Below are 25,884 nucleotides of genomic sequence, written 5' to 3' on the forward strand. Positions count from 1 at the left end.
GACATGGAAAGAAAATACGTTCGTGTGCATGAGGCCTTACTCTGGATCTGGCCCCAGCCTTGTATGATGGAGCAGGATTCGGAGGATTCTGTACTCCAAGTAGGTTGGAGTCCAAGAGAATATCCTTTGTATATGCAATACAGTAGAAAACCCTTTTAAGTGACACTCTGGGAATGTACAGGGCTGTATTGGTAGATAACCTCAGCTTTTCACACGGTTTAAAGGGCATCTGTCAGCAGATTTGTTCCTATGAAACTGGCTGATCTGTGCTACCTCTAACCTTGTGGGTGCACGGCCGCGCAGCAATTATTGTGCCCCGGCTCACAAGTTTATAATGTCCACTCAACGCGCCTCTCACCCTGCTGGCAAAATGCCCACACTCATGATGACTTACATTACGTCCTCGTTCTGTGTGCGACTCATCAGGATTTGGAGAATTGGCAGAGGGATAGCAGAGCAGAGAGAGGCTGGTGCTGCTACTGGGGGGCTCATACCATGGGGAGATCATGGAGCAGGAGCTGGACAGGTTGGTCATTGGCTAGTGTCAGGACATTCCTGCGCGGCGCTCCAAGCGGGCCACACCTTCTTCCTCATGCCTCACTGCTGCTACAGGAACAGGAGAACATGTGCAGATGGGACTGCATCTTCTTAGACCTAGCCCCCCAGACCTCTCCAAATTGTTTAAACGGCGTGTGAGATCCCCAAGGGCCAAGCCATGTAATTGTAAGTATTCATGGGCAGTATTTTTCATGTCAGAGTATGCATAGACTGCTGCACAATATACAGTACATCTCTACACTGTGTAGGGGTTATAGAATATATTGTACAGCATGGCGCAGGGGTTATATTTTCCGGCATCGTGTAACCTCCATACATTTACTGTACAATATACATTATAATCCATACACCATGCCATACAATATACAGTATAGTTCATTCATCATGTTGTACAATATACAGTATAACACCTAAACTGTGGGGTTATGCTATATATTGTATGGATTATAATGTATATTGTACGACATGGTGTATGGATTATAATGTATATTGTACGACATGGTGTATGAAATATAATGTATATTGTACAGCATGGTGTATGGATTATAATGTATATTGTACAGCATGGTGCAGGGATTATACTGTATTGTACGGGATGGCGCAAGGGTTATACTGTATATTGTACAGCATGGTGTATGGATTATAATGCATATTGTACAGCATGGTGCAGGGATTATAATGTATATTATACAGCATGGCACAGGTTATACTGTATTGTATGGGATGGCACAGGGGTTAAACTGTATGCTCTTTAATGTGACAATTAAGTTTTCATATCACCCACCTTTGACGGTGCTGTGCCCAGCTCTGAGCAAACCCTGCTCAGCAGCTGCCAAGTCTTAGAGGTAACACTGCCTGTTACATGTGCTCTCGGCAGCTGAAGACATCTGTGTTGGTCCCATGTTCATATGTGACTGCATTGCTGAGAGAAATTATGTTTTAGTATATGCAAATGAGCCTCTAGGAGCAACGGGGGCGTTACGGATACTCCTAGAGGCTCTGCTCTCTCTGCAACTGCTGTGCTTTCTGCACTGTGATTGACAGGAGTAATGATGTTTTCACTGCCTGGTGCCATTGATCAAAGTGCAGTGGGTGCGGCAGTTGCAGAGAAAGAAGAGCCTCTAGGTGTAATGGTAACGCCCCCGTTGCTCCTAGAGGCTCATTTGCATATATTAAACATCCTGTTTCTCAGCAATGCGGGCACATATGAACATGGGACCTACACAGATGTCTTCAGCCGCCAAGCGCACATGTAACAGGTCAGCCAGGGTCATAGGTACAGATCTGCTGACAGATGCACAAGGTTATAACTCTGTAAACAGACAGCACATTTCTATAGCAATGAAATCTAAAATGCAAACAACTGTGCCACTAATTTTGTATTTCATATGTTATCTGTTTACAATGTTGGAGAACGATTGTTTTCTTTAGTCATAATTCTTTGATTATAAGTTTTCACGGTTTTACGTTTCTCAGGGAACTCCCAGGCCTTGCCAAGAACTATGTGATGCGCATGCTGTTTCTTGAGCAGCCATTGCCCCAAGCAGCTGTAGCTTTGTGGGTGAAGAAAGAAAGTCATAAGTAAGAAATGTATACTGATTGACTAACACAAAGGGCTTTTAGTTTGCAGTTTTGGTTTGTTATAGCATGGCAGTTGGCAATGCATGATTGAGGCCATATATAGGTTTTGAATGTTTTTATTAGGTTATTCAGAGGCTAGTTTAGCTACAATGCCAACAAGACCGGAGGTGGTCTGGGCCTCCCTGATATCAAACAGTATTACATAGCGCTCCACCTGCAAAGATGGCTCGAACTGGCAGCCACCACCCCGACAGATCCATGCCACATATCAGATTTAAGGATGTTGGGCCCTACATACTCAAAAATCCTGTGGTTACCAGACCACAAAGATATCCAGGCCCTCTCCTAATACATTGGTACAAGGCACTGTTATGGTACGGAAATCCCTTCAACATTCCAATACAATCCTAAAGGGTATCTCGCCACTTCTACCGGCTCGTCTGATCCCACATGCCGTAAAAAGAGACACGATAATTATGAGACCATTCTGGTAAAAACTAAAAGATGTGAGTGTAGCTACCAGACTTCACTAAACTACTAACAGTCATTACACCATCAGAAGTCAATTTCCTGCAATTTGAACACTTCAAAGCCACACTATATCCCATATTCAAGTCAACAGACCATTATCATTGTTTGAACAATTAATCCTCCTCCACGAAAGCAAGAAGCAAAATCTATCTTCTCTCTACTCGCATCTTTCACTCACTAGTTCAGCGGACCCTCCTCCTTTTCTGAAGGCTTGGGAAAAAGAATTGGACATAACGCTATCCGAAGAAGATATAAGATTTATACTGCTGCGCTGTCTCGGCTTCTCAACATGTGTTAAAATACAAGAAAATCATTACAAGCTCTTATCCAGATGGTATAAAACCCCTGACCTGCTATGTAAAATGGGATTATCAGTCTCGAATAAATGTTGGAGATGCCAGTCGCAAGTTGGAACCTTGAGCCATATTTGGTGGTCGTGCCTGGTGGTTAGCTCCTTCAGGACAGAAATACAAAAGTATATACGGGCACTTGACCCATCAAACATAACTGACAGCAGGATTGGTACTATTGGCTCTACCTTCACAACATCATCGACCTTCCAGAGGCTCTTTGATAACGTACTTATTAGCAGCGGCTAAAAGCTTAATCCCACCATTATGGCTGCAACCCCAACCACCTTCTGAACAACGATGGTTTCAAAAAACACACCAAATCTGTCGTACGGAGGAGCAGACCAATAGGCATGATTCTTTCCTAAAAATATGGGACCCCTGGTTGCAATACACCAAAATGGCTAACTGACTCAGTATCTACATTCTATATCATTATCTATCCAGATGTAATGGCATATTAGGTTGACAGGTGTACAGTACCTGACTGAAATTGGGCATACAGTTATGATGGAGACATCTCACGTCACAGATTGCAATAATTTTTAGGAGAGTCGTGCATATAGCAAGGGATATTAATATAACGCCATATAGTTCCACGACATATCCACAAGAACTGACCCATTTCTCCTCTACATGTAGAAGGAACTCAGAAGAATAGTGAAATAAGGCAAAGTTTTTCTATTGTTTTCTCCTGTTCCTCTTCCACTAATCGCCCAGATCTGCCCAGAACTGTCATATGTAGTATGCAGTATTACCATCTCATAGGTTATCTTTGTGGGAACCTGAAACGCTATGCATCGTCATCTTACCATAATGTGCATGAATGGGTCTTGAATAAGGCATAAGGAAGACACTGACAAGGCAACGTTGGACAATGTTTAATTTTTTACTTTGTTCTATTTTACCTTCTTTTATCACGAATTCTCACAAATGTCTAATTCCTATTTGATTTACACATACAACATGATTGTCTATTGTTTTGTTTAAAAACAGATTTGACAAAAAAAAAAGAATAATGCATGGCTTTATTTCATTTAATGCCCTAGGGAACATGAGGAGAACACACAGATTCTGTCTGGACTGCGACTGTGGCACACGCAGCAACTTCCTGGGGGGCTACAAGGACTCATTCTAAATCCAATTTTCAGAGAAAATCTGAAAATTGCTCTGCTGGGCGGGTAAGGACAATTACCTTTCTTACACTCGTTTTCACATATTCATGAATTTGCGGATGATTGTCAGCTTTCTTCCTAGCGTAAAAGTGGCGACCTATCCCCTTTTACACAGAAAGTTCATACAACCCGGCATAAATGTTCTATGTTCCACCCTGCGGCCGTCCAGCTGATTCAAAACTACAACTCCCAGGATGCCCGGACATCCTACAGCAGGGCATGCTGGGAGTTGTAGTTTTACAACAGCTGGAGAGCTACAGGTTGAGCATCCCTGTTCTAGGAGAAATACCCAAGGTTATTCCTGATATGCATGGAGGCATTCGACACTCACAATGTCAGTCCAGTATTACAAAGCCAACACAGCAATGTTTTGCTCCCTGGCCCATATGGGCATTATATACTTCGTTTACCTTGTTCTGCAGTATAGAGATTGCTGATACACTTGTACTGTACACTCTGGCATGTGATATTTCAATTATCAGTATGTTCAGTGAATTAAAGGGGTTGATCCATCTTGGACATTGGGGGCATATCGGTAGGATATGCAACCAATGTCTGATGTCCTTAGAACAGAGCCCGCAAAGTGCAGGAGTGCGCACAGCACGTGTGCCTCCGCCCTCCATAAGTTTTTACAGGAGTGCCGAAAATAGACGAGTGGTGCACTTGGCTATTTTTGAAAGTCCCATTGAAATGAATGGAAAACGCATCACGCAAGCGCCGCCACCGCTCCATTCACTTCTATGAAGCTGACGGAAATAGCCTAGCCAGTGCTCAGCTATTTTCATTGGTCCCATAGAAATGAATGGAGGTTGGTCGCCCATGTGGAGTTCGCCCTCCTGCGCTTTGCAGGCTCTGTTCTAAGGATAGTTGCTGGGACCTGCACCTATCAGACATTGGGGCATATTGCTAGGATATGCCCCAATGTCCATAAATGAGCCAACCCCGTTAATTCCAATATTGGTAAATGCGGTTGCATCACAACAGGATATAAGTCGGGAACCTCTTCTATAATTCCAACACTTTATTGGCTTATATTATAGAGACATATGGTAATAAGAAATCAGGAAATGAGATGAATCTAGAAAATAACAATGCAGTAACTTTTGACTATTATTTTCAAGACATTTTTTTAAAATGACTACAATAATACTTGTGATTTAATCTTGCATGTTGGCCTCCAACCAGGGGCTCAATACCCCGGTTCACCCTCGAATATGGCCATATGCTCTTATCATAATGCAGCATCCACAGTGACAATATTGCGGACATATCCTAACCTCTCAATGGTGTCCGTTTGGATATTATAATTCAGCGTGTCAAATCTCTCAATAAAATATCTGCAAATTTCTTCACGTGTCCCTATCTGTATCTTTTTAATTAAATGTGGCTTCTAACCACCCCTTAAGAGTTGAATATGTCTGACAAAGTCCAAAAGGTTGAAGCCCGTTAATCAAAAATCTCTTCTAGGCTCATGCACACGCAGCAGATTACATGTGGATTTTCAGCAGACCCACAGAGTAATGCAGTAACGGCGAAACCTATGAGTTTTAAAAATATTAACTTGAGTTTGCGAACGAAAATTCACGTGCTGTGCGGCTTTTCATGTTGAGTTGCATTGCAAAGGGTAAAATCCGATGCAAATCCTTGACCAAATCAGCATGTCGCATTCTAATTTTGATCTGGATTTGTCACGGAAACGCACATTGCATGTAGCCGAAGTCCTTTATTTATTTATTTATTTTATTTATTTATTTCTAATTAATAATCATTCATTATGTTCTCTCTTCATAGAGGAAAAGCTTGGTCAGATGATGGCAGTCTTCTCGGTCCTGATAAACATGGAAAGGATGTCCTTTCTCTGGATAAATATGCAGAGAGCAGATGGGAGGTGAAGTGACATGCTAAGTAGACTTGTTCTGCTGATCGTACTCTGACATCCAACCACTGTACTGTTCATAGTACAAATTCATTTGATTTTCTTCTCTGGAGAATCTCTATACAGATGCATTGATGGTTGGATGTATTAGCAATGACTTGGTTCAGAGAGATTGTAATGTAAGTTTATCATAATGAATTGGATCCCTACTGTAAATGGCCAGTAGGACACACATTAAAAAGTATGTATTGCTACCCGAAATCATATACTAACGATGGTGACGAAAGTTGTACCTTATGCTTTGTACACTCCTGCTTTCTGCTTATCGATAATCGTAATGTTTAACGCTTACATCCTATTATTTGTAGGTTATTTTGCAGTTCATGGTTGGGTCACCTAGTGCTACCGTTAGCCAGGATTTGGCACAGCTCCTCATTCAAGCTGGTCTCATGAAAAGGTAGTCCTGTGTTTTGGCTTTGTCCGTGGCTAACAAGTCTCTTCCTGTGGCTACCACAGCCACAGCACTTAGGCAAAGGCCAAAGGTTAACCTGCAGTCTATTGACTTACACTGACCTAAGGCTGTCAGGGGAAATTCAGTAAATTCCACATCTTACAGCGACACACAGCCTTATAAATCATTAACGCTGTGCGATCCAGTCAGTGGAGCAGGGTTCAGAATCTAACTCCCTTCCAGACGCAGTGAGTTTCTTGCACTGAACTCACTGTTGTGTCTGCCCTTACATTGTCATCTTGGGTCCATGGGGCTTGAGGCAGGCGGCATAAAGCTGAACAGGGCTGCTGGGGCCAGGAAGGAGCACACTTCATTTTTTGTCTCTTCCTTGTGAGTATTTGTATAACACTGATTTATAATGCTGTGTAACCCTGAGAGTCCTGGAATCTATTCCAGGACTGAGTCGCACAGTATTATAAATCATTATAATGGTGTGTGATCCTGTCAGAGGAGCGAAGGTCAGAACGAGACCTCACACTGACACACGCTGTGAGTTTCTCACATTGAACTCGCTCGTGTGTCTGGCCTAACACATCAGGTCCCCGTCACAGTAGTAAGTTAATCACCTGGACAGACCCTATCAAATTGCAGAAAACACATAAGAAGGAATACACAGTTCCTACTGTAGGTTAGGTTAAAGGGATTCTACACCTTTTTCTTACTGATGACCTATGCTTTGGATTGGTCATCAGCATCTGATTGGCGGGGGTCCGACACCAGGGACCCCCACCGATCAGCTGTTTGAGAAGGCAGTGGCGTCCGCAGTATCGGCATGGCTTGTTGCTGCTTCCAGCAGGCCAGTGACTTCACGACTATGTCATGTGGCCTGGGTGGAGCTCAGCCCCAATGAAGTGATTGCCGGGGGTCATCTGTAACAAAAAAGTTATCTGAGTTGCTCCTCGATCCCATTCCGCACGTGATCCTAGCCTGGCTTTAGAACCTGCAGCTAATCCATGAGTTTGAATCTCTCTCTATCGCTTTGAGTTCTAAAACCAGGCTAGGAACACATGCCCAATGTACGGCACGTGATCCTGGAAGTGGCCGCCGCATGGGATTGAGGTGCAACCGGGATAAACCCTTTAACAATTGTGACAAATGATACCTTTTTATGTTTTGTGTTATTTCTGCAGTGACGCTGGAGAAGCACCTAGTATTTCTTCCGCCGGATTTCAATTTTTGCTTCTGGACACATCATCTCAGCTGTGGTATTTTATGCTTCAGTACCTTAAATCAGCAGAGGCAAGTATAGACCTCAGTTTGTGTTATAGTATTGTGCATTGATTGCATTCATAGTTAAAGGGGTTGCCTGAAATTTTATAACCTTTCTAGGAGTTGTGATAAAAAAAACTAATGCTCACCATTCAATCCCTTGCCGCTCCAGCTCCATCATTCTGGTGTCCCCACCAATCCTGCAACAATGATGTCACGTACATCATTCATTACTCCAGTGCAGTCAGTCACTGCACATGTGAGTGTCACGGCTGAGGCCAGTTATTGGCACAGGGGTCACATGTGTTATATACGTGATGTCATCATTGCAGAACCACCAGTGCAGCAGAGGTGATTGAAATGATGAGTAAACGTTTGTTTGTTTTATTTAGTTTTTTTTTTTATGACTTTGCCTGTCCTTAGCCACATTTTCGGAAAATGTTTAGAATTTTTACAGTGAATATACTATAAAGACATGTAAAATCAAAATCTCCCCACTGACTTCTTGTTTGTGTAGTCCACTTATAAACCCGTAAGGACATTTGTAAATGTTCTGCAGGATTAGCAAGCTGGCAAACATTTATATAGCCACACTAAGCTGGCCACTATCGACAGGATGTGCCGCATGAAGATGCAATCACCCGATGAACGAGCTTATCCATTCGGCCCGTTTAAAAATCTTCATGTACAAAAATTGCTGCTGATTGGACTTGCAGAACAGAGTAGTCGGCAAATGGATGAGTTTTTACATATCTCATCCATGTGCTGTGGACATTTCCTGCGTTGAAATTCACCTGCAGGGCAGATTTTTTTAATCTGAGTACACGCTACCATCAGCAGAGACATGTTGTTGTAGGGTTGTGGCCATGCAACAGTTGAGAAGTGTCCATGGTGTGGCAAGAACCGCACAGACCTGCATACTGAGGCGGTATTCACGCTACTCAATAAAAATGTTTAGCTTTTCATTGGGCATTGTTAATAGCCACACAGTTCTGTGGGTTACTTTACGGCCATTAACAATGCACAGTGAAAAAGCAATCCATGTTTAATGAGTTACAATAAGGAATACTGGCGCAGCTTGCAGGGTCGCATGGTTCTCGGGGCACTGTGGGCAATTCTGGGCACTCGGGGCACTGCGGCTGTACAGCTACACCCCAAGGCTAATTTCACACATGCAAGTTTTCTGTCTGGATGCGTTCCATTTAAAAAAAAAAAGGTCAGCATCTAGACTTAACCCCGACTGACTTTATTTCAGTGGGTTTATGTACATGAGCATTGTTTGTTTTTTGTTTTTTTCACTGTCCATCTGTCCATTCAGGAAAAATCGCAGCATGTTCTGTCTTCATCCGTTTTTCATGCAGGACTGGTCCATTTATGTCAGTGGATCAGTGAAAAAAAGTAACCGCACACGGATGGCACCCGAAAGCCATTTTTCACTGATGGTTGCTAGTAGATGCCGGGTGTTAAGTTTTGAGCCAGCACGCCAAAGAGTTGATGTTCAAAAATTCAGTTTTTATTCATTCAAGTTTCAACACCAGTGGTACATTCTTAATACTTATTGCAACGTTTCGGGCCCAATTTCTGTGCCTTTCTTCAAGCTGTACATGAGGGAGTCTGAATCCACAGCATGGATGTACAGCTTGAAGAAGGGCACCGAAATTGGGCCGAAATGTTGCAATAAGTGTTAAGAATGTACCACTGGTATTAAAACTTGAATGAATAAAAACAGAATTTTTGAACATCAACTCTTTGGCGTGCTGTCTCAAAACTTAATAGGAATGACTTATGCAGATTTCTATGATGGAAGGAATCAGTTGAGGATGCGCACTAATAAAAGCCATTTAGTGGATGAGTGCCGTGGCCGTACTTTGTTTGCTAGTAGATGTCGGGTGTTATTCTTCATACGCGTGAAAAACGGATGTAAAACATCTGCAATCCTGGCCGTAAAAACTGAAACACTGAACACAATTGCAGAAAAGTTGATTTAACTTCCATGCATAACCATCACTTTTTTTTTAACTTTCAAGTAAAAGAGGCCTAAGTGTGATCTTAATGAAATTGCCGTGTTTGCAGGTCCTAATCTACAAGTTCAGTAGCCTTTATGTGAGCTGTAGAGCATAGTCCACTGAAAGTACCATTCAAGCTAAATAAATAAAAAAACATACAAAACTGCACCACGGAATTATTACTTCATACCTGCTAATTTCCTATCACTTTTATATTTGTTTTATACCTTCAGTCTCGGGGAATGAATCTGGTGGAAATACTGTCCTTCATGTTCCAGCTAAGCTTTTCTACGCTTGGAAAGGTAAATTGTATTGGAATAAACAGCTCTTGATGTTTTCTCCAAAAGAAAGCTTGTGCCCGAGACATTGCATGCTTTCTGCATTACAGGACTACTCTGTGGAGGGGATGAGTGACTCACTTCTGACTTTTCTACAACACCTACGAGAATTTGGACTGGTATTTCAGAGGAAGGTAAGCAGTTCTGTATCACTGGCATTTATATACCTCCGCCATTCTAAAATGAGATACTGACAGCAAATGCCGTAATTGAGTCCTGTAATATTGGCCATAAAAAGTTTAGGCATTTTTTAAATATATCCTTCCTGCTATCATAGTCCATAACTGGTTACAAACTGAAGAGGCATTTCTCGTGTCATTTTCAGAGGAAGTCTCGTCGCTACTATCCGACACGTCTGGCGATAAACCTGGCTTCTGGAATCTCTGGGACTTCTCTTGACAGCCATAAGCAGGGATTTATTGTGGTAGAGACTAACTACAGGGTATATGCATATACAGGTTAGTAACTGTTGAAGCTAGTATCTTATTGACCCTTTGAAATAGTCATGTCTATATTTTCAAACTTTCCGGGATGACATTTTTCACTTCTATTTGCAGTAACTAATGGACCCTGCAAAAGTGTCAATACAAAATATGATATGAGCTTTTGCAGTTTCTGCACATAGAGCCAAGCTGTGTGGAAAAAAAAAATCACCATATGCACTGAAGATAGGAAAATATTTTAAAAAGCACCTAAGTGCACAAATAGTCCATGTGCAGATAGGGTCGGCAAAGACAGATTTCACTGGATTCAGAAGTGTAAAAGTCCAAATAATGCCTTATTTTCCGTCCAACACAACATAGTGGCATTCAAGTTTAACCCTTTTGTGACCACCAATGCGCCTTTTTACAGCGGTGCAGTCTAAGAGCGGCATGGCTGTTGAAGCCGCCGTACTTAAGGCTCGGGGGTTTTCGGATGCAGTGGTCCAGACTATGATTCGTGCCAGGAAGCCGTCGTCTTCCAGAATCTCCCACCGGACTTGGAAGTCTGACTTTAGTTGGTGTGAGTGGAGACAGCTGTCTCCCGTTCGTTTTTCTTTGCCGTGACTTTTGGCTGTCCTGCCGTCGGGCATGGACTTAGGGCTAGCTCTCTGCTCTCTCAAAGGGCAAGTGTCGGCTCTCTCCATTCTTTTTCAGCGAAATTTAGCTTTGCTTTTGGAGGTTCAGACTTTTCTGCAAGGGGTGGCGCATGCTGCGCCCCCCTTCCGTCCTCCATTGGATCCTTGGGACCTTAATCTAGTGCTCAACGCTCTCCAAACTTCTCAGTTTGAGCCTTTGCAGCAGGTGTCGCTGCGCTTCCTGTCTTATAAGGTGGCAATTACTTCTATCCGTAGAGTGTCAGAATTTGCGGCTCTGTCATATCGATCGCCCTTCCTGATCCTCCAGGATAAAGTGGTCCTTCGCCCTGTGCAGTCCTTCTTGCCCAAGATGGTGTCGACATTCCACCTAAATGAGGATATTATTCTTCCTTCATTTTGTCCAGACCAGTCTCATTCTCGAGAACAGTCACTCCATACTCTGGATCTGGTGCGTGCAGTGTGTATCTATCTGTCCCAGACCGCATCTTTCAGGCGGACGGATTCCCTGTTCGGAATTCCAGAGGGGCCAAGACGAGGACTGGCAGTGTCAAAAACTTCCATTTCCAGATGGCTTCGTTTGGCTATTGTGGAAGCGTACCGCGTTAAGGACCTGGCCCCACCCTTCCTGGTGACTGCTCATTCGGCTAGGGCAGTGGAAGCCTCTTGGGTGATGCATCACGGGGCGTCGGCCCTTCAGGTGTGCAAGGCGGCAACCTGGTTGTCTTTGCATACTTTTTCCAAGTTTTACCCTAAGTTCACACCTGAGCGTTTTACAGCGCGTTCCTACGCGCTGTAAAACGCTCAACAAGGAGAAACCAATGCTTCCCTATGGGAATGGTTCTCACCTGGGCATTTTACAGCGCGTACGATCGCGCTGTAAAACGCCCGACGCTCAAACAAGTTCTTGAGCTTTTTTTGGGGCGTTTGTCGCGCGTTCCCGCACATAGATATTCGGGAACGCGCGACAATGTGTGCACGCCTGTCTCTGTATGCGCGATTGTAAACGCCCGTACAATCGTGCATACAGAGCGCTCGTTTCAGAACGCTCAGGTCTGAACCCAGGGTTACAGGATGCACACCTTTGCATCTTCTGACGCTTCTTTGGGGCGTAGAGTTTTGCAAACAGCGGTTCCTTGATTGGCAGGGGGGTTGTAGTTAAGCCCACCCCCAGGGACAGCTCTGGAATGTCCCATGGTCAATGCCTGTGTCCCCCAATGAGACAGATGAGAAAACTAGATTTTTGTACTTAACGTAAAATCTATTTCTCTTCAGCTCCCAACCATTTTTTTGTTTATGGGCCTTTTCGGGCCTGTGTTGTTCTGGGTTTGCACATAATGTGATTTTCTTATGTCTGGCTTCTCCTACTGCTTTTACATTAAACTTATTAGCTTGGTCCCTGCAGGAAGGGATATAGCTAAAGAGAGGAGCTTACACTTTGTGTGCTTAGTGTCCGCCTCCTAGTGGCAACAGCTATACCCATGGTCAATGCCTGTGTTCCCCAATGAACCGAAGAGAGACAGATTTTACAGAGAGTCCAAAAATCTAGTTTTCAAGCAAGAGAGATCAATGTATATGGCGTAAACAGTGTAGAAGCTCAATTTTCCATCAGCACACGTATTATAGACCATATACAGTATTTGAATGTATTGTATGCAGCGTACCATGGGCAAACTGACACAAGTAATATATGCTTGCATCCATTGCTTATTCATTTTTCACTGTCTACAGTTTGATTGGTTCATTGATATACTGCATGCTATACATTTATCTATATGATGTGTGCGGATGGATGATTGTGCTTTTATACTGTATATCGTTTTTGCACCATATTGATCTATGGTGGGTGTAATACATTCTGTTAGTGTATACTGTATTTGTTATACTTGACTTTTAATAATGTAATATGATTGTACAGTCGGGGCCAAAAGTTTTGAGAATGACACAAATATTAGTTTTCACAAAGTTTGCTGCTAAACTGCTTTTAGATCTTTGTTTCAGTTGTTTCAGTGATGTCGTGAAATATAATTACACGCACTTCATACGTTTCAAAGGCTTTTATCGACAATTACATGACATTTAGGCCTCATGCACATGACAGTATTTTTTCACGGTCCACAAAACAGTGTTCCGTTGCTCTGTGATCCGTGTCCGTTTTTTCCTCCGTGTGTCTTCCTTGATTTTTGGAGGATCACCAGACCAGAAAAGTGAAAAAAAAATTTGCCTTGAAAATGATAGGAAAAAATCAGACACGGATCACGGACGCGGATAACAATCTTGTGTGCCTCCGTGTTTTTTCACGGACCCATTGACTTGAATGGGTCCGCGAACCGCTGTCCATCAAAAAAATAGGACAGGTCATATTTTTTTGACTGACGGACAGGAAACACTGATCACTGACGCGGATGACAAACGGTGCACTTTCCGAGTTTTCAAAGTCAATGAGTCCGCAGAAAATCGCGGAAAATGGAACAACGGACACGGATGCACACAATGGTCGTGTGCATAAGGCCTTATGCAAAGAGTCAGTATTTGCAGTGTTGGCCCTTCTTTCAGGACCTCTGAAATTCGACTGGGCATGCTCTCAATCAACTTCTGGGCCAATTCCTGACTGATGGCAACCCATTCTTTCATAATCACTTCTTGGAGTTTGTCAGAATTAGTGGGTTTTTGTTTGTCCACCCGCCTCTTGAGGATTGACCACAAGTTCTCAATGGGATTAAGATCTGGGGAGTTTCCAGGCCATGGACCCAAAATGTCAACGTTTTGGCCCTCGAGCCACTTAGTTATCACTTTTGCCTTATGGCACGGTGCTCACCAAACTGTTGGCAGAAGTTGCTGTTGGAGGGTGTTTTGGTACCATTCTTTATTCATAGCTGTGTTTTTGGGCAAAATTGTGAGTGAGCCCACTCCCTTGGATGAGAAGCAACCCCACACATGAATGGTCTCGGGATGCTTTACTGTTGGCATGACACAGGACTGATGGTAGCGCTCACCTTTTCTTCTCGGGAAAAGCCTTTTTCCTGATGCCCCAAACAATCGGAAAGAGGCTTCATCAGAGAATATGACTTTCCCCTAGTCCTCAGCAGTCCATTCACCATATTTTCTGCAGAAGATCAATCTGTCCCTGATGTGTTTTTTTGGAGAGAAGTGGCTTCTTTGCTGCCCTTCTTGACACCAGGCCATCTTCCAAAAGTCTTCGCCTCTCTGTGCGTGCAGATGCGCTCACACCTGCCTGCTGCCATTCCTGAGCAAGCTCTGCACTGGTGGCACTCCGATCCCGCAGCTGAATCCTCTTTAGGAGACGATCCTGGTGCTTGCTGGACTTTCTTGGATGCCCTGAAACCTTCTTAACAAGAATTGAACCTCTTTCCTTGAAGTTCTTGATGATCCTATAAATTGTTGATTGAGGTGCAATCTTAGTAGCCACAATATCCTTGCCTGTGAAGCCATTTTTATGCAACGCAATGATTGCTGCACACGTTTCTTTGCAGGTCACCATGGTTAACAATGGAAGAACAATGATTTCAAGCATCACCCTCCTTTTAACAGGTCAAGTCTGCCATTTTAACCCAATCAGCCTGACATAATGATCTCCAGCCTTGTGCTCGTCAACATTCTCACCTGAGTTAACAAGACGATTACTGAAATTATCTCAGCAGGTCCTTCAAAGGGGTTATCCGAGTTATGGGAAAAACAAAACAAAACTTATAATACTCATCAGGACATACATATACATTAGTTAAGCTTGATTTATTAAGAGAGAAACCCATACTTGCACCTTTTTATAGTTCTGTTATTGCTGTGTTTACATGCTGATGTACATGCTGAGGGGGCGTGTAACAACAATGCCTGAGCTCTCCCTCATGAATATTTTGTGGGCGTGAATAATCTGACCTTCCCTTTACCCTGCTCTGCACATCCTAACTTTGCATAAAATTAAAAAAACAGTCACATGATCACGAGTTACCTGGTCCCTAAGAGGCTGGGCCCCTCCAGGAGGTCGAGAGATTTCTCCGGTTCGCAGTGGGTCCTTTTCACTTCCAGTTTGTAGCCCTCCCGTTCGGCCTAGACCTCTAACAATCAGATATTGATGCTCTATCTTGAAAATAGGTTAATCAATATTAACAGTTGGACAACCCCATTTAAGGACTCATGCACACGACCGTTGGATGTTTTGCAGTCCGCATCTGCAAAACACTGATGCTGGCCGTGTGCATTCCGCATTTTACGGAACGGCCGGCCCCTAATAGAACGGTTCTATCCTTGTCCGTATTGCGGCCAATAATAGGACATGTTCTATTTTTGGGCGGGATAGTCATGCGGACATGCACACAGTCATTTCAGGGTTTTTTTGAGGCCCCATTGATGTGAATGTTTCTGCATGCGGGCCACAAAAAAAAAAACTAATGGACACAGAAAAAAACATTTGTATTTATTAGCCCTAAGCCTTACGCTGGGTTCACACCTAGGCGTTTCTCAAACGCGCGTTTCTATGCGCGTTTTTGTCGCGCGTTTTATGCGCGTTTTTTTTAATAGTGAACGCGCGTTTGGGTGATTGACAGCATTGTTGTCCAAAGAGTCTATGGCCCAAATGCGCATCATACGCGCCAAAAAAAGCTCCTGTACTTGTTTGAGCGTCGGGCGTTTTACAGCGCGATCGTACGCGCTGTAAAACGCCCAGGTGTGAACCCTTCCCATAGGGAATCATTGGTTCTTGCCTGTTGTGCGTTTTACAGCGCGTAGGAACGCGCTGTAAAACGCTCAGGTGTGAACCCAGCGTTAGGCTACGTGACCAGCAGCATCTTCTCTTCACACCATATACTGTGTTACACTGTTCTGATATACTGATGTCCTATTTTATTTAAAATTTCCTTTTGTATAGTGGCTTCATTGCAGGTGTACTTTTGCTGGCTTAATGTGCATTCAGGGTTTGTTATATGTGAGGACAGGAGGTCTGGGTGTACCCCCTTCTACCACTTCTGCACTTTGCGCTTTTTAAAAATGTTTTAACTTTTTCCTGCTTGTTTGATTCAATAAAAAGTGTATATTTTCCTATCCCACTTGCATATGGTGAGTTTTCGCACACAGCTTGGTTTTATGTGCAGATAGTGATTATTGGTGTGCGGCACCTGTTGCAACATATTGTCCATTAGCGGCACCATTTCTATTTTTGTGAGATATTGCAATGGTTACAATTGAGCATATTGTCCAATTCTCTACTTCTCCTCTCTATGCTCCCCTGTTCACGTAACACATTATATATTCTCAGATTCAGAACTGCAGATTGCTCTTATTGCTCTGTTCTCTGAAATGCTGTATCGCTTTCCCAACCTGGTGGTGGCACAAGTGACTAGAGAAAGTGTTCAACAAGCTATTGGAAATGGCATCACTGCTGAGCAGGTAACAGGACCTGAGAGAACAGGAGGTATACTGTATTTTTAGTTGCAAGTGAATAGATTAACAATTTTAAAAAAATGGAATATGTACTATACTAATTGTATGTTACGAAGCGTCAGCATGTGTCCAGGATCTAGGCTGACTCTTCTGCATCTCCTCTGACCCAGCTTTTCTGTGCTGGGAGGCTAGGTTGCCAATCATCCGGATTGCTGACATTTGTATTTTTAGAGCTCTTTCCTTGGCTTGCTTTGGACTCTGTTGTTCTCTTTGCCCTGGTTCTTTCTCTGACCTATTGTTGCTGATCTGTGTCTGTTACTGTACTATGTCTGCTATTGTCTCATCACCGTCTGCAATCCGAGACCACTCGGGGTGAATTTTTAACTTGGGGATTCACTACTGGAAAGTCCATCCCTCTTTGCTGGGACATAGGGTGAAGGATCCCTTCAACTCTACATTCCAGTTTAGCCTATGCCAGTTGTATTATGGCTTATTTTTGCGGATCAGATGCAGACCCATTCATTTCAAAGGGGCCACAAAAATGCAGACCGTCTGCTGCCCACATCCGTATGTCTGTTCTGCACCCCTGCAAAGAAAATAGAACATGTCCTATTCTTGTCCGTTTTCACATAGATACCTCATCTATAGAAATATCTGAGTAGAATCATTTTTTTTATATTTCCAAATCCCTAGATAATCCATTTTCTTCGGACCAGATCCCACCCAGTAATGTTGCAGCAGGTAAGATGGTGTTTTTGTAGCTGTAAATGTCTGCATGATTTTTAGTTTGCAATCATGAGTTGTCATAGTTGGAGGGGACTTAGCACTGATGGCACAGTTAATATTGTTACCTGTATCTTTTGCAGAATCCAGTGCTTCCCCCAACCATCACTGACCAGATTCGTCTTTGGGAACTAGAGAAAGATCGCCTCCGTTTCTCTGAAGGTGAGGATTTAAAAAATATTTTTTTTATATAATACTCATTGTTGCAACTGCTATGTTTTTCCATTGCATAATTAAAGGGGTTGTCCGGGTTCAGAGCTGAACCTGGACATACCATAATTTCACCCAGGCAGCCCCTTTGATGTTAGCATCGGAGGATCTTGTGCTCCGATGAGCTGCCTTGACACTGCCGGGCGGCAGTGTGTTCTGTGATGTCACCGGCTCTGATGGGCGGGCTTTAGCGCTGCCCTAGCCGTTTTACAGACTAAGGCAGCGCTAAAGCCTGTCCATCAGTGCCGGTGACGTTACTGGGCTTCTTGGCAGCCCCATGGAGAGCCCGGTACGTCACCGGAACTTCGGAAAATGCCTTTACCCTGCGCGATTAAGCGTAGGGCAAAGGAGAGCATCGGAGCATGATCTGCTCTGATACTCAAGTCAGGGGGGCTGCCTGGGTGAAAATGGGGATATGTCCGGGTTCAGCTCTGAACCCAGGCAACCCCTTTAAATGTCCCCATACACAGTAGACTGTTCAGAGCCAGACCAGCCTACAATATAATTAGAGATGAGCAAATTTCTAAAAATCGATTCGGCTGGTTCGCTGAATTTTCCGAAAAAAATTTGGTTCGATACAAATTTATTTGTGGCGAATTGCGTAAAAAAAAACCCTGCTATTTCCTGGCTTCAGAGAGCCTTTACCCTAAGTTAACACTTGAGCGTTTTACAGCGCGTTCCTACGCGCTGTAAAACGCGCAACACATGAAAACCAATGCTTCCCTATGGGGCTGGTTCACATTTTCGCGTTTTACAGCGCGTTTGAACGCGCTGTAAAATGCCCGACGCATAAACAAGTTCAGGAGCTTTTTTTGGGGCGTTTGACGTGCGTTTGGGCCATAGACTCTTTGGACAACACTGCTGTCAATCACCCAAACGCGCGTCAAACGCGCGTTTACTATTACAAAAAATGCGCATAAAAACGCGCGTTTGAGAAATGCTTAGGTGTGAAACCAGGGTTATAGTGGTGTAGAACACTGTGCGTTGCAGTAACACGCATAGGGAGTCTGCTGTGGTAGTGAAACAATACTGTGAGTCAGTATGACAGGCGTCGGTATTAGAATCACTGCACACTTCACTTATTTGGGCAGTTACGGGGCCAAAACTGACCAAATAACTCAAGTGTGAACTCAGTCTTATAGGTCAATGTTGGCACCAGGTGTCAAGGACATTGCAGAGGCCCAAGATTCTACTATAGCGTGAAAGAGCGCACTCCTTTTACACCAATTCACTGATTCCACATAGATTTCTATAGAACCTGTTCTATTAAACGTTTATACAAGTAGAGCCCCCCTGACAGTGGGGAGGGTGTCAGCAGTAAGTTTGTGTTGATGTCACAGATTTATTTTCCCCTTCCTCTGATCCGTCAGAACAATAACCCCAAAAAACGGATTCTGTCTGTTGAGCATCCGCCTTCACTCGGTCAGCATTTGGTCAGTAATTCCTCAGTATTGCTAAAGCCCCAAAAAAACAGGAGTGGATCTAAAATAGAGATGACACATGAATGGAATATTTGCAAGTCTTCTGTGTTTTGTACCAACACCTGCTTTTGGCTACCAAATCATAAGCCAATTCTGATGCAACATAGGAACCATGTCATACAGGCCTTACAGCTGTTAAATAGACAGGATCCGTTGTGCGTCTCATTTTTCCTTCCTTCTGACAGATCAGAAGAAGGGTCAAATAAATGATGTCAGCCAGGCCGAAAGGCAAAATAGTGGCCCAGTCATGAAGTGAGGAGGGTGGGAACAGCATGAGAAGTCCAGAGAGTGGCCCTATGACATAGTGGTGAGGTGGAAGCAGCATGAGGAGACCACAGAGTCGCCCAATTGCAGAGTCTGAAGGTGGCGGCAGTATCAGGAGGAGGCCACAGGGTGGCACAATGACATTGTGGAGGTGGCAGCAGCATCAGAAGGCCACCGAGAGGCACAATGACAGTGGTGAGGTGGCAGCAGCATCAAGAGGAGGCCACAGGGTGGCACAATGACAGTGTGGAGGTGGCAGCAGCAGCCTCAGGAGACCTGAGTAGTGAGGTGGCAGCCGCATTAGGAGACCACAGAGTGACCCGTTGACAGAGTAGGGAGGTGGGTGGAAATACCAGTACCAGCTGAAAATTGTGGGTGAAAGAAGGAGCACTTGGCTCAGATGTGTGGCATCAGAATAGTAGCTGAGGCAGGTAGCCAGAAGAAACTGGTCTCTTTTGTCAAAGTGTTGGTGTGGCACCATGGATGATCTAGTCTGATGCATCAGGCGTTGGTGGGTGGAAATCACGCCTGATTTATCTTGACAAAGGTCAGTCTGATTCCACACTAGTGGATGGGCAGGACAGCTTTTCCAGGGCAAACTCTGCCAGTTGCGGCCACAAATCCAGTTTGGCTGCCCAGTAGTCCAGCCGATCTTCAATGTGGGGTGGCAGGGTGCTGTCAAAGTATGCCATCACCTGCTGGTTCAGGTCCTGCTCCAGGTCTAACTGCTGCTGATGAGTCGTTTCTTCATTAGGCGGGTGAAGAAAGCTGCTCATCTGCGACTCTAGACTCAAGTTGCTGCTGATTGAGCTGGAACTGCTCCTACCCCCCACCCTGCCAGAACAGCCATGGCAGAGGAAGGTGAGCGCAGAGGGCCTGCGAGAGGATGGACAATGGCGCAGATCGGCAGCGGCCAACTGACTACATAGGATGTCTCTATAGTAGTTCAGTTTGTCCTCCCTCTCAGCGGGTGGAAAAAAGGCCCCCATTTTGGACCGGTAGCGAGGGTCCAACATAGTGGAGAGCCAGAAGTCATCCCTCTGCCGAATGGTGACAATTCATCTGTCACTACGCAAGCAAGTGAGCATGTATCGGGCTATTTGTGCAAGTGACTCAGAGGGACTCCCTGCCTTCATCTCCACTGCATACTGCCACAGTATGTCTGGGTCCTCTGCCTCATCTTCCTCATCGCCCTGTAGTTCCTCTGGCTGCTCCTTCTCCTCTTCTTCTGTCACCTGTGTAGAAAAAACACTTTCGCTACACATTGCTTGTGCTCCAATGTCCTCCAGTTCAGCCCCCACAGGGCTCATATGGCCATGAGATCTAGGAGCCACGTCTCCAGTCCCCTGACCAGCCAGATTTACCAGCATCTGTTCCAGGACATGAAACAGTGGAATGATGTTGTTCATCCCGTAGTCCTGGCGACTGGCAAATAACGTGGCCTCCTCAAGGCGCCTGGGCAAACGGCAGGTGTCACGCATGAGCTGCCACTGGCTGACATCAGTTACACAGGAGAGTACTCCTGTCCTCTTGGATCATCAGGAAATCGTTTATGGCCTTTCTCTGTTCGTATAGTTGGTCCAACATATGGAGGGTGGAAACTTTGCATATCAGCCTATGTTGGGGAATGCCATTCTGCCGCTGCAGATCAAGAAGGGTGTGCTTTGCGGTGTACGAGTGGCTGAGGTGCATTTAAAGTTTCCTGGGCATTTTTAGGAAGTCTTGCAGATGGGTGGAAGTCTTCAGGAACCGCTTGACAACCAGATTTAATTTGTGTGGCATGCATGGCGCATGGCTCAGCCCTCCTTGACGCAGCGCCGACACAATGTTCTTCCCGTTATCAGTCAGCATGGTTCTAATTTTAAGTTGTCGCGGAGAAAGCCAGGATTCGATTTATTGATGATGGACACAGAGTAGTTCCTCCCCTGTATGACTCAGTTCGCCCAGGCAAACGATGTGCAGAACAGCGTGACCCTGCCGTGCCCTGCACATGTGGTATGCTGAAGGGGCACTCTGAATTGTCCCTGCAGTGGAAGCTGAGGACACTGTGGAGGAGGCAGAGGCGGACATTGTCACAGGACCCAATTGCTGGTGTGGCTGTGCAGGAAACGCATCACTCAGTGGGCTGTAACGGACATGTAACGGCTCCCATGCCACTCTACTCATCACTACTTGCCCACTTACTGGATGCTGCGGCGGATGTCTCCTCCACATCTTGGCTGGCCAGTAGCTGCTGACTGTCCTCTAGTAGCTTGTCCTTGCTGTATAGTTGAACTGAGCCCACAGCATATAATACTTATCTGGCTGAGGGAACAGAAAAGGACAGAGGCAGGTTGAGGACAGGTGAAGGCACAGGGCCTGCTCCCGGGCCATGCCAACTAAGGGTTGTCTGACAAACCCACCGACTCTTGGCTGGGGGTGTCTGATGTCATTTGGGACGAAGTGGATGACCGAGTCAACCATTCAAGAACCTCTGGGTTGCTCTTCAAGACACGACCGCTAGATGACACCAGGAGCTCAGACCTCACTGCGACTCCAGATGCCACGCCTTTTACTCTGCTGCGACCTGTGCCTGCGCCAGAAACATATAAGCCTCTGCCACCCCCCCTGTGCAGGGCCTGGCACTTCTCTGTCTGACATACTGTTAGATCAAATGAATAAATAAAAAGGAAATTAAAACACCCAAAAAAAAGTCTGTAATTTTCTCACTTTAGCACACAACGGCTAATAAGTACTTTTTTCCCCCACTAATACACGCCAAAAAGTGCTTTAGAACATATAACTGCACCGCTGAACGGCAAATAGGCCCTTATTTTTTTTCCACTTTTACACATTACAAAAGGCTTTAGAACATATAAGTGCACCACTGAACGGCAAATATATATATTTTTGCCACTAATACGTGGCAAATAGGGCTGTAATTTTCTCACTTCACCACAAATACTTTTTTTGTGCCACTAATACACGCCAAAATGGCCTTTAGAACATATAATTGCACCGCTAAATGGCAAATAGGCCCTTTTTTTTCCCACATACACTCTACAAAAGGCTTTAAAACATATACTGTAACTGCACCGCTGAACGGCAAATATATATTTTTTGCCACTAATACTCGCCAAAAAGGGCTGTAATTTTCTAATTTCACCCAAAAACGGCAAATACTTTTTTTTTTGTGCCACTAATACACGCCAAAAAAGGCTTTAGAACATATAACTGAACCCCTGAACGGCAAATATTATATATTTTTTTGCCACTAATACACGCCAAAAAGGGCTGTAATTTTCTCACTTCACCATACAACGGCTAATAAGCCCTTTTTTCCCAGTAATACAAGCCAAAAAATTCTTTAGAACATATAACTGCACCGCACAAGGGCACATATAACTGCACCGCGCAAGAGCACATAAGACATAGAAGCCTTATGTGCCCTTGTGCGATGCAGTTATATGTTCTAAAGTATATTTCCTAGTAATGCACCCTGTTAATGGCTGTATCACACAAAACTTGCATAACACAAAAGGTTTGCTGGAATTAGAGGTATAATCTATTCCAAACCAGAAAGCAGCAGTATAATGGCAATTTGGATCCCCAGTCAGTGCAGCAAGATGTAATAGAATTGTTCCTATTACCCAGGCTGTAAACTCCCCTACTGGACCCTGTTCTTCTTCAATACTGTGGAATGATTCCTCCCTATCCTTTCCATGAACTTCTATACAGCAAAATAAAATTTTTCAAGTCTTTCCTAACACTGTCCCTAGCGCTTACTGACATCTCTTCCTGCACTAAGTACACTGGAAAATGGCTAAATCCAAGATGGTTGAGGCTATTTATAGGCCTGTGACATCACAGGGCTGGCTGCTGATTGGCTGCATGCATGGCATTGTGGGTAATCCCTCGTTCCCAGAGTTCCTTGCTCCATGTTCTAACATGTGCAGCAGCCACTTTAGGAAAAAATGCGATTCGTTGCCACGAAGCGTGAGGAAATTAGTATTTGGTGCGAATCAAATTTTTTCCTGAACTTCAGGTCGAATTCCATTTTGTCAACTTTGATTCGCTCATCTCTAAGAGTAACATTCTATAGGGAACTCTCAAATAATCTGCCAGAACCTTTATTTTATTTATATTAAAGGGGTTGTCCAATAAAGACAATCCCTGTCCATGTGGCTTTTTAGGCCATATGAACACCGTACAGGGTGTCCTCCACTCAGGACCCACAACTGAGAGCTTTGCTGATCAAGCAACTCTCATTTTGGTGGACTTGTGACATCTTTGTATTGCTGTATGCAATATTCAAACCATGTAAGGCTACTTTCACACTTGCGTTCGGGGTTCCGCTTGTGAGTTCCGTTTGAATGCATCAGTATGGCTCCGTTTCGCCTCCGTTCCGCTCAGCAGGCGGACACCCGAACGCAGCTTGCAGCGTTTTGGTGTCCGCCTGACCGTGCGGAGCCAAACGGATCCGTCCTGACTTACAATGCAAGTCATTGGGGACGGATCCGTTTGACGTTGACACCATATGGTTCAATTGCAAACTGATCCGTCCCCTATTGACTTTCAATGTAAAATCAGGAGTCCCTATTAATATACCATCGGATCGGAGTTTTCTCCAATCCGATGGTGTATTTAAACTTGAAGCGTCCCCATCACCATGGGAACGCCTCTATGTTAGAATATACCATTGGATTTGAGTTAGATCATGAAAACTCAGAACCGACAGTATATTCTAACACAGAGGCGTTCCCATGGTGATGGAGACGCTTCAAGTTAGAATATACTAAGAACTGTGTACATGACTGCCCCCTGCTGCCTGGCAGCACCTGATCTCTTACAGGGGGCTGTGATCAGCACAATTAACCCCTCAGGTGCGGCACAAATACATAGAACAATCCGTATTGGTGCAGTGTGAACAGAGCCCAGTTCTGTTTATTACATTTTTCTTTTGTGTCTTCTAGGTGTACTGTACAATCAGTTCCTCTCACAGGTGGACTTTGAAGTATTGAGAAATTATGCCCGTGATCTCGGAGTACTTGTGTTTGAAAACCCGGCAAGGCGCGTAATGGTGGTTACACCAGCAGGCCATTCAGATGTTAAACGTTTCTGGAAGAGACAAAAGCACAGCTAGTGAGCTACACGTTTTATATTTAAAATGAGAGATATTATCCTCTACCATTTGGACCCATGTTTGTTATTGATATGCTTTTTGTACCACCTTTTAGTTAATAGTCACTTGAATACCTAGTGACATTCACAGGACTTGCTGCCTTAAGAGACACATTTTTACATCTATTTTTTGTCCCTGTTTTTGGTATCTTCACTGGGATTTTTGTTCAAGCTCGAGTGATATTATTCGTCTGTCTCCTACTTGGATTCAATAGTGTTATTATCTAGAAAGATTTTACTATTTATTGAATAGAAATATAACAATTACAGTCATAAACATTGCCAACTGGATGGGATCTATGAAGATAACCTCCGTTTTTCCCTGTGATTGCTCACTTCATAAATAAAGCGTTCAGGAGGTGGATTGTGTTTTTGCTTTTCTATAGAAGATGGTGCTTTTGTGAAACTGAACGTAACGGTTACTGCAAATGCTAAAAGTTTTTTTTTCCTTCTCCACGTTTATATAGGTTATGAGATCATTTTAGTATCGGTAATATTGCAGGGCTTTTAAGGTCTTCTACATTATAATATCTAGTTAAAAGGATTGGCCACTTTAACTGTTTAGTGACCACCAACGCGCCTTTTTTACGGCAGTCACTAAAGAGCATTTAATACGGGCTGAGAATCGCACACATTATCGCCAACGAGCATTTAAGTAACACTTGTTAGTGATGATCAGGTGGTGTAAATCTACTGCCGATTACCTGATGAATGAGGGAAACGCTCATTCATTGGGTAATCCGATCATTTGTGCGCAAACAAAAATGCTGTGTAAACACGATCTTCTGCCAGCAAACAACGAGTCCTTATAGGGAAGAGCGATGGCATTAGCCATTGCTCCTACCCATACTCTGGAGAAGATTGCGTTTTTCCCCGATAATCTGCTGTAATATCGTCCTGTGTAAACGGACCTTAAAGGTGTTTTCCAGGAGTTAAAAAATGAAAATACTTAAATATTATTTTATAATAAATACATTCACAAATACCTTTCATTACTTAGAATGGCTTGTTTTGTCTAGGGAACAATCCTTAAGAGAAATAAAATGGCCGCCGTGCTATCAATACACACAAAACCTGTCCTAATCACACAGCAGGACAGGTTACTTCACCACAATGAGCCATAGCGCTGCCTCATCCTCCTCTCTGCTTGTCAGGAATCATGATCCTGAATTCAGGTGAATTTCTGTGGGAATGGAGAAGATGAGGAGACATGAGAGGAGGGTGAGGTGTGGCTAATGAGCAGCAGCACTTGTATGCAGTCTACATTACCACAGCAACACATTACCACAGTCTGTCCTGTCTGTCCTCTCTGTACTTCATGTCTCCTCAGGAGCTAAATTACCTTGAGATTCAACTGAAGTTCTTATCTGTATTCAGGA

General features: G+C 44.1%; 1 protein-coding gene across 2 annotated transcripts in view; it reads left to right on the plus strand.

The window, feature by feature from the left end:
- LOC122931251 (general transcription factor IIH subunit 4-like) overlaps positions 1–24,861 on the plus strand; it is a 33,203-nt gene extending 8,342 nt beyond the window's left edge. For both annotated transcript variants that reach the window (XM_044285300.1, XM_044285301.1), the window contains exons 3-14: positions 2,035–2,139; positions 4,070–4,201; positions 5,987–6,083; positions 6,440–6,528; positions 7,713–7,821; positions 10,031–10,099; positions 10,186–10,269; positions 10,461–10,593; positions 16,483–16,613; positions 17,301–17,348; positions 17,474–17,552; positions 24,298–24,861. In XM_044285300.1, coding sequence (XP_044141235.1) covers positions 2,035–2,139; positions 4,070–4,201; positions 5,987–6,083; positions 6,440–6,528; positions 7,713–7,821; positions 10,031–10,099; positions 10,186–10,269; positions 10,461–10,593; positions 16,483–16,613; positions 17,301–17,348; positions 17,474–17,552; positions 24,298–24,467 — 1,246 coding nt within the window. In that variant the 3' untranslated portion in view covers positions 24,468–24,861. The remainder of the gene's footprint in view (positions 1–2,034; positions 2,140–4,069; positions 4,202–5,986; positions 6,084–6,439; positions 6,529–7,712; positions 7,822–10,030; positions 10,100–10,185; positions 10,270–10,460; positions 10,594–16,482; positions 16,614–17,300; positions 17,349–17,473; positions 17,553–24,297) is intronic.
- Positions 24,862–25,884: the final 1,023 nt, after the last annotated feature.

Source organism: Bufo gargarizans, chromosome 3, assembly GCF_014858855.1.
Source record: "Bufo gargarizans isolate SCDJY-AF-19 chromosome 3, ASM1485885v1, whole genome shotgun sequence".
In the NCBI taxonomy this organism is placed as follows: Eukaryota; Metazoa; Chordata; class Amphibia; order Anura; family Bufonidae; genus Bufo; species Bufo gargarizans.